Source organism: Austrofundulus limnaeus, unplaced genomic scaffold (assembly GCF_001266775.1).
Source record: "Austrofundulus limnaeus strain Quisiro unplaced genomic scaffold, Austrofundulus_limnaeus-1.0 Scaffold43, whole genome shotgun sequence".
NCBI lineage: Eukaryota > Metazoa > Chordata > Actinopteri > Cyprinodontiformes > Rivulidae > Austrofundulus > Austrofundulus limnaeus.
This window is the reverse complement of record NW_013952445.1, coordinates 914,190-926,752: the sequence shown is the minus strand read 5'-3', so window position 1 is coordinate 926,752 and position 12,563 is coordinate 914,190. Positions and strand designations below refer to the sequence as shown.

General features: G+C 37.8%; 1 protein-coding gene across 1 annotated transcript; it reads right to left on the bottom strand.

Annotated features, from left to right (window-relative positions):
• Nucleotides 1–6: 6 nt before the first annotated feature.
• Nucleotides 7–10,774, bottom strand: cep55l (centrosomal protein 55 like). The gene is made up of 11 exons (XM_014007595.1): nt 10,546–10,774; nt 10,312–10,419; nt 9,238–9,393; nt 5,511–5,564; nt 3,800–3,944; nt 2,567–2,712; nt 2,122–2,315; nt 1,773–1,893; nt 1,471–1,542; nt 1,178–1,303; nt 7–734 (listed from the first exon to the last, which is right to left on the bottom strand). Exons 1-11 carry the CDS (start codon nt 10,732–10,734, stop codon nt 522–524), a joined length of 1,524 nt encoding a protein of 507 aa, XP_013863049.1. The 5' UTR covers nt 10,735–10,774; the 3' UTR covers nt 7–521.
• Nucleotides 10,775–12,563: the final 1,789 nt, after the last annotated feature.

Genomic DNA, 12,563 nt, shown 5'->3' with positions numbered 1-12,563 from the left:
CGCATGCACTCACCAGCTGAGTATATTTAATATTTTCTAAAGAAAAAAAGCCACATATAAATATTTGCCTTTTGGTCAAACATTATCAGCAGTTTTTATTTTTTGATTAGTTGTACTTTTCTTTTTTTGCATTTCTGATTAAACCTGTTTTCCAGACCTTATAACTGAGAATTAAACTCAGGTGGGGAGGAGGACAGCTGTAATCTCTGTCTTCTCAGTTCATCTCAGACCCCTGGTGGCAACTCTTAAACACTTAAGAGTCCTCTGGAGCAGTCTGAACTGTTTGGGAGAGTAAGAGTGATTCTTAGACTTAAGAATTTTGATAACTGGCACTTACACTTAAGWCTGAGAGTAGGAGCAAATCTAARAAAWTTTCAGCACYTAAGTCTAAAAATCKACTYTAAGAAGTTTGATAAATACGGGCCCTGATCTTATATATCAAAGGTTGTTTTTTTTTGGTGTGTGTAAGAGACAGTCCTAAATTCCAGAATAGGAAACACCAACATAAACKTTGTGCCATTTCAGGCAAAGCAGTCATCCATGTGCGCCAGGAGCTCTCTGTGGCGACTAGCTGGATATGGAGCCCGACAATTGGGACACTCCAAGAAACTCTCATCCAAGAGGCCGACGACTTTCGACGGGGATGTGGTGCCGTGAGGATCGTCAATAGTCAGGCGCTCAAAATCAAGCTTATTGTACGAACTGGGCTCTGAGAAGCGGGCACATGTCTGCCTCTAAAATTGAAAACGTGACATTGCATCCTTTTAGTGTGCAACATGGGTAAACAGTGCAAAGCTCAGATATTTTAATCGCTCAGGTGGATGAGCACTTCCAGGAATGAATCAGAAAAGCAGAACCCACTGAAGCAGAGCCAACCAATTTATGATTCAACAATAAATGGAATGAGTCTGCCTCAGTCATTGTGTTTTAGATCACTTTTATGCTTTTATTTTGGYGGAAAATAAATGCTCCTCTAAGTGCTTTTTGGCTTTTTACCAGAAGACAGAATAATTAAAGCATTTCTGTTCTAAGACGAGTTAAAATATCTAAAATGAACATCCATTTGAAAAAGCAATAATTAGGACAAACAGTTCATCGCTCAACTCTAACTTAAAACATGGAGGTTGATGTTTCATTTCAGTCCATCATTTGAAAAGGATTAATGTTTGACACTTACAGCAGACTCCAGTTTAGCAATCTGGTCTCGAGCTTTGCGAAGCTCCTTCAGAACCTTGTGCAGCTGCTGCTGCATGCTCCGACGATCGATCTTTTCATTCTCAAAGWCCTTGGCAGAAAGCTGGATCTGACGAGAAGCAGTAACGTCAGTGGAGGGCAAGAATGGGAACATTCAGARCTGCAMCTCTTCAATAAAACACTTTATCTGGGATCTTTGTAACGCTTTATTATTTTATTTTATATATATTTTATTTTTTATTTCTATACTTGAGCGGRTTTGTAAACAATTGCTACCTGTTGTTCCAGAGCTGCGATTCTCCTTTGTTCTTCATTTTGGCTCAGCAGAGACTTCTGCAGCATATTAACCTGTGAAGACAAATTATCAATGCAGAGACAGTTTATTGTGTAGTACATTTGGAGAATAAATTACCATGCATTCAGTCCTTTTCAGTTCTAATAAATGAGGGATTTAGACAAATCTATTTTTCRATTAATGCAGTTTTTCACTGCCTTTTCTGCATTACGAGCAAATAACTTTCACAAAGAAGTACTTGTGATAAAAGTCTAAACACAAAAAGAGAAATTGGTAGTCTCACCTGCATCAGAAGCTCGGCAGATCGTTTCCTCTCCTCCTCCAGTTTTTTTTCCCTACTGTCCAGCTCCGTTCTCATCCGCTCTGCCCACTCAGACACCTTTCTTTCTTCATTTGCCGCATGTCTGGATGTTTATGTAATTTATGTTAATGCCAACACAAGTGATACTTACCCATTTATTGCACGCAGACATGAATTAATGAGGACAAACTCCTAAAATAACTCGCATATTTTTCAAGTAAATGTCCTGTTTAATGTGTTGTTCAGCGTTTTATTCCCACATGCCTGCAGCACAGTTCAGTTTTATGGATAAACTATGACACCGTGCCCGATATGAGCTCGCTGATGTCACCTGCTGCCAACTCGTTGCGCCTGCAGCTGAAGCCTGGCCTCGTCCAGCTCTTTGCTCTTCTCGTCGTACTTCCCGAGGAAGGCGGACAGCTCGCCGCACTTGTCCTCGTACCTCCTCTGCAGCACAGACGTCTCCTCCTGGACGCTGCTGACCTGCTCCTTCAGACGCAGCAGCTCCGCCTGAGCTTTCAAGGCCTGCAGAAGCAGCGAGAAAAAAAAATCGCACAGTCAGTCGACTCAGTTCTTCAATCAAGCTCTGCAGATCAATTATAAAGATGTCTGAATCCAAGGCATGCAGCCATTCAGCTGCATACTGATTGGGGCATTTCAAACCAGGGAATGTCAATAATTTTGTTCAGAGGGACGAGGTTTGTCATTAATGTCTTTAGCACAAGCCACAGCATGCAAAACGCTTTAATAAAGTTGGGAAGAGAAACTCAGTTTACCTCTTCCTTCTCCACATTCAGCTCCTGTTGGGTTTTGGCAGTCACATCTTTCTGGCTCTCCAGATCTTTCTGCAGCCTCAAAACCAACTGATCATAGTGGCTTTTCAGCTCAGAGTCCTTCTCTGCACCTGGGGAATTGCTAGAAGCTGAGATCAAAAGAGATAGCGAAGAAATTCAATCAAAATACGACATCCTGTTCAAGAGAAAAASGTTTTCCCGTCTTCATCATCACCTTCCTAGAACATTTAAAGGAGACCAATTATGGGTCCTAGAAATTTTTTTGTTATGTCTGTGGGCTATCCAGACCATGTTCATTCAATTTAATGCACAAAATAATTCTCAGATAATAAAATTTCCCATTTTCTGGTTCTGCCTGCTCTGACTTCCTTTCAGAAGAGCTGTTTATGTTAATGAGCTCTGTTGGTAACGCCCTCCAAAAATCTGTTGACATTAACTCCGCCCTCCAAAGCCAGCATTTACATTAGCATGGCTCCGTTGTACAACCATATGAGACCCAGAGGCAGAGTCGGTCGCAGCTTCTTTTTTTTTTCTCCCCCTCCACTGCTCTGTGCTCACTGCATGCTGTTACCAGAGCAGGGAGCAGCAGCGGTCAAAATACCTCAGAAACGCAAACAAATAGGCTTTAACAAGGCTTTAATAAGCTAAACAATAGAGGTACATGAGAAAACATGTTCATAACTAATGAAAATAAATAAATAATTAAATTGTGTCTCGAACCCTAGTCACCCACTCTCTGACCCAACACTCTACCCATTGCTCTATTGGAGGCTTGTTGTGAAATGAGCTGCACATTGCACAACAACAACTGTGACGGCTTTTTATACTGAGGAGGTGGAGTCTCACCCGGGGGTTGCTAGGTAAGGGGCTGAACGCAGGTTCCGGTGGGTTGTCGTACGGCTTGTGACATCAAAAAATGACGSAAGTATAAAACTTGTCGTTAATATACATTAAAAATACATTCACTAACAGTAAATATGCCCCTGGGTGCATTTTTTTGGTCCTAGGACTGTTTTTTAAGAAGTATATACCTGAAGTTGAGTAAAAAAACCTTTAAAAAGTGAATTTTGCATAATAGGTCCCCTTTAAGCGACGGGTAAAACTGTAAAAAGCTTTACATTCRTATTAAAATGACTTTAACTTCATTTCATTTAGTTAATTAAAATGTTTACATATTATCTGTGTAAAAGAATGAAGGTATGTCAGATATTTTACCCTCCGCAGTGGTTTCAGAGCTGGTTTGCTGCTGCTTTGCTTGGGCCAGCTGCTGCTCCAGCTCCAGTGTGCGAGCGATGACAGACTGAACGTAGACCTCCCGCTGCTGATCGTAGACCAGCCACTGCTGGTTCTTCTCAAGAGCCTGATGAGGAGAACCACAGATCCCACAATGAGTCCCTGTTTTTCTTTTTATAAACTGATCACCTTTACCTCAATGCTGCACTACTTATTTTAGAAAAAAAATGTTTTGGTGCCTTAAAATTTTTTTTAAATGGGATCAAAGTGCACACAATTTGTTTTTCTGCATTAATGGTGRATGTGTTCTTAAATAAAAAAAATGTGTGAGCAAAATTTGGGAATGACTGGCCATCATGAAGCAACGGCCAAAGTGACAGAAAATAAGYCAGCAATGAGACGTCGATGGAAACGCTGTTTGGGATTGAGAACTTCAACAATTATCCTCAGATTTGTTCAGTAAAAATATGCAGATTGCTTTTAAAARCAATCTAAACTGCAGTAAACTTGTTTTTTTTTTCTGGAAAGTACAACTGATGAGACAAAACCAAAATACAGCCAGCCTAATGTAGGCAGAGGACTCCAGCTTCCACATGGTTTTCTTTAGATTCAACTTTGTTTGCATTGAGTGCACACCTGCAGTTCAGATGCCCTCGATTGGGCATAGAGTCTCGATTGGAACCGGGACTAATATTTCAATTCTCCCAGAATCGTTCGCACTTTTAAATTCCGATACCTAATTTCAATACCCAGTCTGTCAACTGGAAGAAGAAGCCGCCGAACACCAATTTGAGTTGGTGTTCAGACTCAAATTGTCAAGTTAAGTGAAATAATCTGCCACTGCAGTAAAATAATTGCGCTTGGTAAGACTGGAAATGAGGAAAACATTTCCAGGCTAACAAGATTAGCAAACACTTTCTGCTATTGCTTTGTATATTGTCTCAAAACAAGATCAAAAATGCTCTTTCTGTTCTATAAAAACAATCCCAAAAGCATTTCTAATAAGGTTTAAATATATATCAAGTCATCAATGTGAAAGTCATGATGCTGCACTTGTAAAAGTAAAACTATTGGGCCTGATCTTGACACTCAGACATTAATTCTAAGTTTCATACTGCCGGACAGGACACAGAAAAAAAAAAAAAAAACTTATTTGGCTGGATATAAGTGTATGACGTAGTTAGATGGACAAGTTTGGCAGAATACCCCTGTGTGAAAAGTAAATTCATAACATCCGTTTGTCTAAAAAGAACCTCATTTAAACCATGTAAACTTTTTTTTGACTCTGCCTCTAAAAAAAGTCGAAATCGGGAATCATTGGGAACCGGAATTGTTCAAATTCAAACGATGACCAACCTTAAGATTTTCGGATCAATACATGTGGAAAACTTCTGGAGTAAACTCCTTTAAACTGCACTATTTATTATAGTTCAGAAACAGTTTGTTTKATTTTAAAATCTGCAATGAGTATATTGAACAGTTCAATTAAAAAAAGGTAATAAGAAATTCCTTTCTTGAAATATTGACCTCAACGCTCTTTCATATTTTTCTTTTCGAAACACAATAAGCTAAAACTACGGCACAAAAATGATACAATCCTCAGTAAGATAAATGTTTGCCAAGTTGCATAATAAAAAAAATAAAAAAATAAAATAAATAAATAAATAAATAAATAGCCAGCGACTGGACTCACATCTCTGAGTTGATCTTGCACAAGTGTTGAGTCTCCAGCAGGAACCGGTCCATTCTAGAGAAGAGAAGAGTTCCTTTAAAAAGGTCAGTGATCCAGCAGTCATTTAAATGGTGCACTTCCTGATTTGAAAATGAAGAGACTTGATTTAATTTGAACTGGACTCAAGTTTCTGTAAGCAAGTTTTATTAGAGAGAGAGAGAGAGAGAGAGAAAAAAAAGTATGTGTTATGCATGAGAAAGCAGCATGACGCTGCTTGTAGCATCTGCGCCTTCTCGTTATGCACACAGCAGGTAATTCTCACACACCAGGGTTGAGAGCATGTTTTAAAAATAACTTGAAAATATTTCGAGATGACTAAGTTGTGCAAACAGCAAATGACAGACCCTGTCATTTTAAGAGGTATTTTACATCTATGTTGTTTCTTCAATTTGTTCAGTTTACAGAGGAAAATCTCAGACACAAAACTAGAACTCAGCCAGAGGCTCCAAATTACACACAGGCTTGCTGCTTTAAATTATTCAGCCCAATTTTAAATAATGCAAGAAAACCACACAGCAGCAAGCAGAGAATCTGTGCTCCGCTGCTTTTCAAAGGCTTGGATGTGTGACCTCGGTCACCAACCCTGAGTCGGTTCCACAACACCCATCCCCAGAGGACAGCCGCTCAGCCCACAGTTCTGTCGCCCCGACCCAGRGGTCTGCATCCCAGATCTCTGCAAACACTGAGACTCCTGGCAGAGCCTTCACAGAGCTGTCACCGGAAGCATCTGAACAAYCATCAATGAGATAAGCCTGTTTGAGCTCTTCTGACGCCAGATAAACATCATGAACTTGTCAACTTTTCAAAAAGGAATTCAAACGTGCATCTTGAACAACTTCTGAGCACACGGAGAGGAGGAGGGAAAACGCTGCGGAGCTGCTGGTGGTTTATTTAAGACTAAGCAAGCAAACTCAAGGGATCCAACYGTGAACGGTCCTGGAGAACAGCGTTAACGTCAGTGATAACTGGCAATTTTACACAATATCTATTTTAAAGTAGTAGATTTTTCTTGACTCAAATTTTTAGGCACATTTTAGGTCATTTTATGTACAAATATGTAACAGGCAGAGGTTTCGTTTTACATTTCATTCACTGAAAACAAGAAGTTTGTTTAAGAGAATGATAAAGTAAGTTTGTTAAAGAAATATGAAATTGTATAATGTATATCAAAAGTTGTTTGAAAAGAAATTAAAGTTTTTATTTTGTTTCTTGATTATTATTGTTTGAAATTAATTTTGGAAAAAAGGGGTCGATATTATAAGATTTTTTTCTTTTTTCTGCCTCCTTTCATTTCAAGTGTGATTTTTTTCTCTCTTTGTTGTGTATAAATTTTTTTTATTTGAAATTAATAAATGAATTAATTAAAAAAAATTAAAAATAAAAAGTTTGTAATATTTTAGTGTTTGAAGTATATGCTGGTGAAGATCATAAGATGATCTACACATAAATCAAATTAACTTTTTTTTAACTGAAATTAAAACAGATTGATGAAATTAATTAGTTTTATTAATAAAAACATAAAGGTTGATAAAGCTTATAGACTAAGAAGAGATTTATATTATTATTATTTTAACCTTTTAGCAAATATGGAAATACAGATGTTTTACCGCTCTTTCTGGAAAATACTAAAAACAAAGTTCATTTTTACTTTTCAGCACAGTGCAGGAATCAAAATGAGGAAATCTACTTGCAGCATGCCACATGTTGCCACACTGTAGCATAAAAGCACCAGATTTACTTGTGAACAGCAGCTCACCTGGAGACTCAACCTGTCTCACACGTACAACACTGCACACACTTATCTCTCTGTTGCAGCCTGGTATATTTAAAAACGCWCACAATTCACCAAACTCTGAAAGACAAATTAGAAATCACTAACAGAACCAGTAATATAAAAAAGTGACACACATAGCTTTATCTATTTATATTTATTAGGGCTGTATATTGGCAAGAATTTGGCGATACGATACATATCATAACAGAGGGGTCACGATACGATATATCCCGATATATTGGGATACTGTAAGCAAGGCGATATATTGCGATTTTTTTTGTCCAAAAAATTCTATTAAATAAAAACCTCTTACTGAAAAAAAGAAAGAAAAGCTAATGTTTACTTACAATTCTAATGCTACCCTTACTCTCTGGCGCTCAAGAGGTAGAGGAGCCAAATGGCTGGCTCACTGCTGCCAACTAGTGGTCAGAGGCTGAACTACAACATAAAAATGAACGGTTGGCAAGAAGGTTGACATTTTAAACGTTAATTAAAAATCRATACAGGGCTTTAGAATATCGATACAGTATCAGGAAATGAAATATCGCGATATTTCAGTGTATCGATATTTTCTTACACCCCTAATATTTATCTTTTGTGTACTAATGCTTTCAATCCTCAAGTCTAAAAATATACATGAAACAATCTAAGAAAATCAAAAACACCTCAAGCATTCAGCTGACCTCTGAGTAAATAAACAAACAAAAAGATGGGAATTCATCAATTTAGCTTTATACTACATGCTGATAGCATTAATTATCCGCATACGGAGCAGAAAAAAAAAGAAATCTTGATTAAATAAACTACATAACTCAGAGAAAACTAATTTATAAACCAGGCGGGTTAGAGTGACTCTAATGTGACAGAAAAGTTAAACCCTTTAAAACCAAAGTTTAATTGGAAGTTTTTCCTTTGCTGCTTTAAAACAATCCGAGTACTGGAAACTCAAAAAAGGACAAAGGCAAGAATAAGATTAATAAAGCTCACATTTATTTGTGTGATTTTGCCAGTGCTTCTTCAGATTCAATTAAAATTCTGGTGACGGTTTTGCAGTGACTGCAGCAGAATAGAGTCTATAGCTAAGAAGACGAGTCAACTCTTGAATCACTWTTACTTCATCTGTAAGCTGTGTGGTATTCACACACGATGGCAGGTAAAAAAGAAGAAGAGTGCAGACTGGTAGCAATATTCACCATTACAATCCRTATCATGACTGACCATTTATCTTTCATCAAAACAAATTTATGAAGGTGATCCTTTAGAAAACCTAGATTAAACACTGCCCCCTGATGGACAAAGAAAGAACTGCACCCCCTAAATAAGCCTTTCATGTACAAGAACCATAGAGAACTTTATGATAGATGTGTTGACAATCCACATTAGAAGCAGCACTTTCCACTGGTCTAATTATGATTAAAGTCATATCACAGCAGTTATGATTAAAGGTGCTTGTTGAGCAGGTCTGTTCTGTGAGCWGCAGAGGCCAAATATGACCCAAAGCAAAAATTTATTTTGTGAAAATATTAAAGAAAAAAAAAGAAAGAGATATTCATCTCCTGATTCAGCAGCTGTAATAGAGTGAACATTTTGAAGGAGAAAGTTAGAATGTAAGGCAGAGGACAGAAAGCTGTTGCAGGATTTAATCTTATGCCTGGGGGAAAATATGCTGTCAGAGAGAAGGGATGACTACTCCACCAATTCTGCTTCTCAGTAAAACACTTCAAGGTTGTTGTTAATCATCCTTTTTTTTTWAAAGGAAACAAAATATTAAAGATTTTATAACTCATGCCAGCACAAAGGTTTAGCCAAGCACATTTTAAGCCCAGAGACAAATCATGCGGCAAAAAAAGAGACATGTTTTCAAACTAATTAGATCATCTTGACAGGTGAATAAAGGTATTAAGGTCAACCCACCGCGGCCTGTGCTTCCAGGGACTGACAACGAGCAGAAACAGTGGCCAGCTTGTTTTTCAGATTCTCAGTCTCCTGTGACAAGCTCTGGAACATCACGTCTCTCTGCTCTGTCTCTCTCCTCCGCTGCTCCAGCTGGGCCTGCAGCGATGCAACCACCTGAAATACACAACAAAAATAACAATAATWWTWWAAAAARGRARSKWRMKTSRSYYSYMWMKAAAGMAWGYMWRYCWWSYTTGTTTRWYYARSSAGRRWKWRTYWSWSRMARRAAAAAAAAAACAGTTTTTYTGTCTGCAATTATCATCCTTGTATAATTGACATCCCATGGCTTGAAGTCTGGTGGCATTGCCCACTTAGTGCTTCTGCTGATGAAACTTAATGAGGAGGAGGCAAGCGTGATTAATGTCTGGGCAAAACAAAACGCTGATATTCCATCTACCAGCATGTCATCTCCCAGTTCGGCTCGCCGCCACTCTGACTAGACTAAATTAGAGAGAGAGCCATTTCCGCAACAATAGAAGACAGATTACACAAGGATAAGCAACAGGCGCAAATAGATCAGCGTGAATTTTTACACCAGCGTCGAACAGTAACAAGCCACGAATGCTAATACAAACCGACAGCCACAACACACAAACAGTTTATAAATGTCAAGTGAACAGAATATAACGCCATGTGTTGGTGTGCAGTTTCTGCTGCTTGTCTAAACTTCACTCTGCTGAGATGCTGTCAAAACGGGATGGAAGCGATTTCCCTCCTGTTTGTGGCAGCTCATTGGGATTCTACTATGATTTTTTCCCTCCTCCCCTCCACTACTCTGACAGTTGCCTACTGCCAGCAACACATACGCCACCAATACAATGCCAAGACTGCAAAAGTCTTTCACAAGCTGAAGACTACTCAGCTGTAGAGATCTTCCTATTCTGAGCAGGAAAGCAATGCCTTGGTGTGTCCAAATGAGTGTTTCGACGTGCCCGTGTGTACAGGCCACTKCTTGATGGATCGTTGACTATATATGTGATTTTGGACCGCATGTTTCCCCCCCCACACACAGAGAGTTGTCAGCGCATATACCTCCCCTCCTTTAGCTGACAGCTGCTGTCTCAGAGTTTCCAGCTCCTGCTCTTTAAGCAGCAACTGCTGATTGTTCCTCTCACGCAGCRTCTCAAGGGAAAGAATCCTCTGAAAACCAAAAAAAATCACATGAGAACACACACACACGTAAAAAAAACAAACAGTAAATAAACAAATAAATAAAAACCCAAAAAGGACTAGAAATATTTAACGCAACTGATAAATCTCCTTTACCTCCAGCAGCTTGTTTTTCTCTGATTCAGGGGGTTTGATGTGTCGTTTGGCCATTTCATCGATTTTTTTCCTCAGGTGAGCGTTCTCCTTCCTGATTTTCTCCATCTCTGCCTCGGTTTTGGACGCAGAGCTGCTGGATTTAAAACCCAGCTTGGAGACGAGGGTCTCCTTGGCCCCTTTAGAAGTCATGGCTTTTGTTGTCGGTAGTTTTAATGTTGAATGGAGTGATCTAGGGAGATGAACCATTCCAAGAATAATGGTTTAATATCACTCAGAAGGGGGGTCCTACTCTCTAATCGGTCTGTGCAAAATGAAAGTAATCACACTTAGGTACTCGGGCAAAGATTTTCTTCATCAAAATTTAACATAGCTAAATTTGGTTTATACAATCCACATTTTCAAAGTGAAACTGAACAAAAGTGATTGACATGTTCCATAAAAAAGGCATCAAAATCAACCTGTACATTTTTTTTTAACCAAGCTAAAACTAAGGTAGTCTAAATGACAAAACAACTGCCCTAGTTGAATTTTGGTTTAAAAAAAAAAGATTTCACAGACCACAAACTGTGTTTTATTTTATTGTAAATAATATACAATTGTCAGGAAAAAAGGCATCACCAATCACAAAATGCTAATCAATGATGTACATTCAATGTAAATTCAGGTTTGATCAATTTCTAAACCTGAACTGATGTGGGTCCATATAATACCCTTAAACCAGTTTTTTATGTCTTCATTTTTTTCCACCCATTATCAATAACAAAGGTTTTAAAAACAGTGTTTTGAACAGGACTTAAAATAATATAGTCCGAATGAGTTAAAATTAGGTTTTTATTGTGCTAAAATTCAGRCAAGCTACTGGCCTGAAGAACCACACGCCCAACCCATGTTTACATCTTTAACTATAAACACACTTCTTATTGTTCTCCTGTGGGAGTCCGTTTATTTTTATACAAGTACTTTTAATGAACTTTGACTTCGATATTCTGTTAGACGAATTAACGCAACCTAAAACAAAAATACTGACTCATTTAAACCAGTTAAGTAATAAATAAATTTTTAAACAAAAACACTTACATAAAAGGCAATGTATCCGCTGAACGTGGGCAGCTTGCAACAAAATCGTTGTTCAAGACAAACCCTTTCGTTTCCTGAAGTTTGAATTGAAGCGCGTTGACGTCACGATATCGACGTCGGCTAGGATGCGAATGCTTAGTGTACCCGGATGCACCGGCACTGAAATGTGGTGCGGTGTTTAACCGATTACATGTAAGAATAGCAATTTCTTTAACTTTCTAAATACATTTTCATCTCAATTACGTGTATTTGTATGATATTAGTTTATATAATGTTGGTTGTATTTTTAGTTTATCTTAATGATCGAAAGTGTGTCCCACCAGGCTGTCTTCCAGGTAAATAAAACCCAGCGCCTTTAAACAAGCGCAACATACTGGTTTATTTTCATTTTGACTTCACTTTAATTTCAAAGCTTTCCAGCTGTCTAAATGAGATAATATACATATTTACATAGTTTGACTTGAATCCTGTCTTTATAAAAGTTTACATCCTCTAGACAAGTACAGAAAAATTGATTTGACATGTCACTGTCTGTTGTGATGAATTTTTAAATACAGTCTGATGCCCTTTTAGTTTGCAATGTTATATAGTTTTAATGGATTTGTTGTTGGTCCCATGGGGTGTATATTTTTTAATTTGTCTATATTGTTTTGTTGAGAGACTCATTTAGGGCTACCCTTATGATGGAAAGTTTAATCCTCAAGTAAAGATAAAAAAAGAGCTCTAAATTAAAAATKAAAGTGGTATTACACAAATATATATAAGTCAGAACACAACACATTTGTGTTTTTTTGTACAATTTCATAAAATGTAGTCTTAACATGAGGCATCAGGTGTTAAGTTTTAATTTCCTGAATGTACCCAAATGAACAGACAGACAATAGTAAAAAGTGAGTTTTATTTACAGTGTAGTTTACGTGACAGAGAAATCATTGCAATTT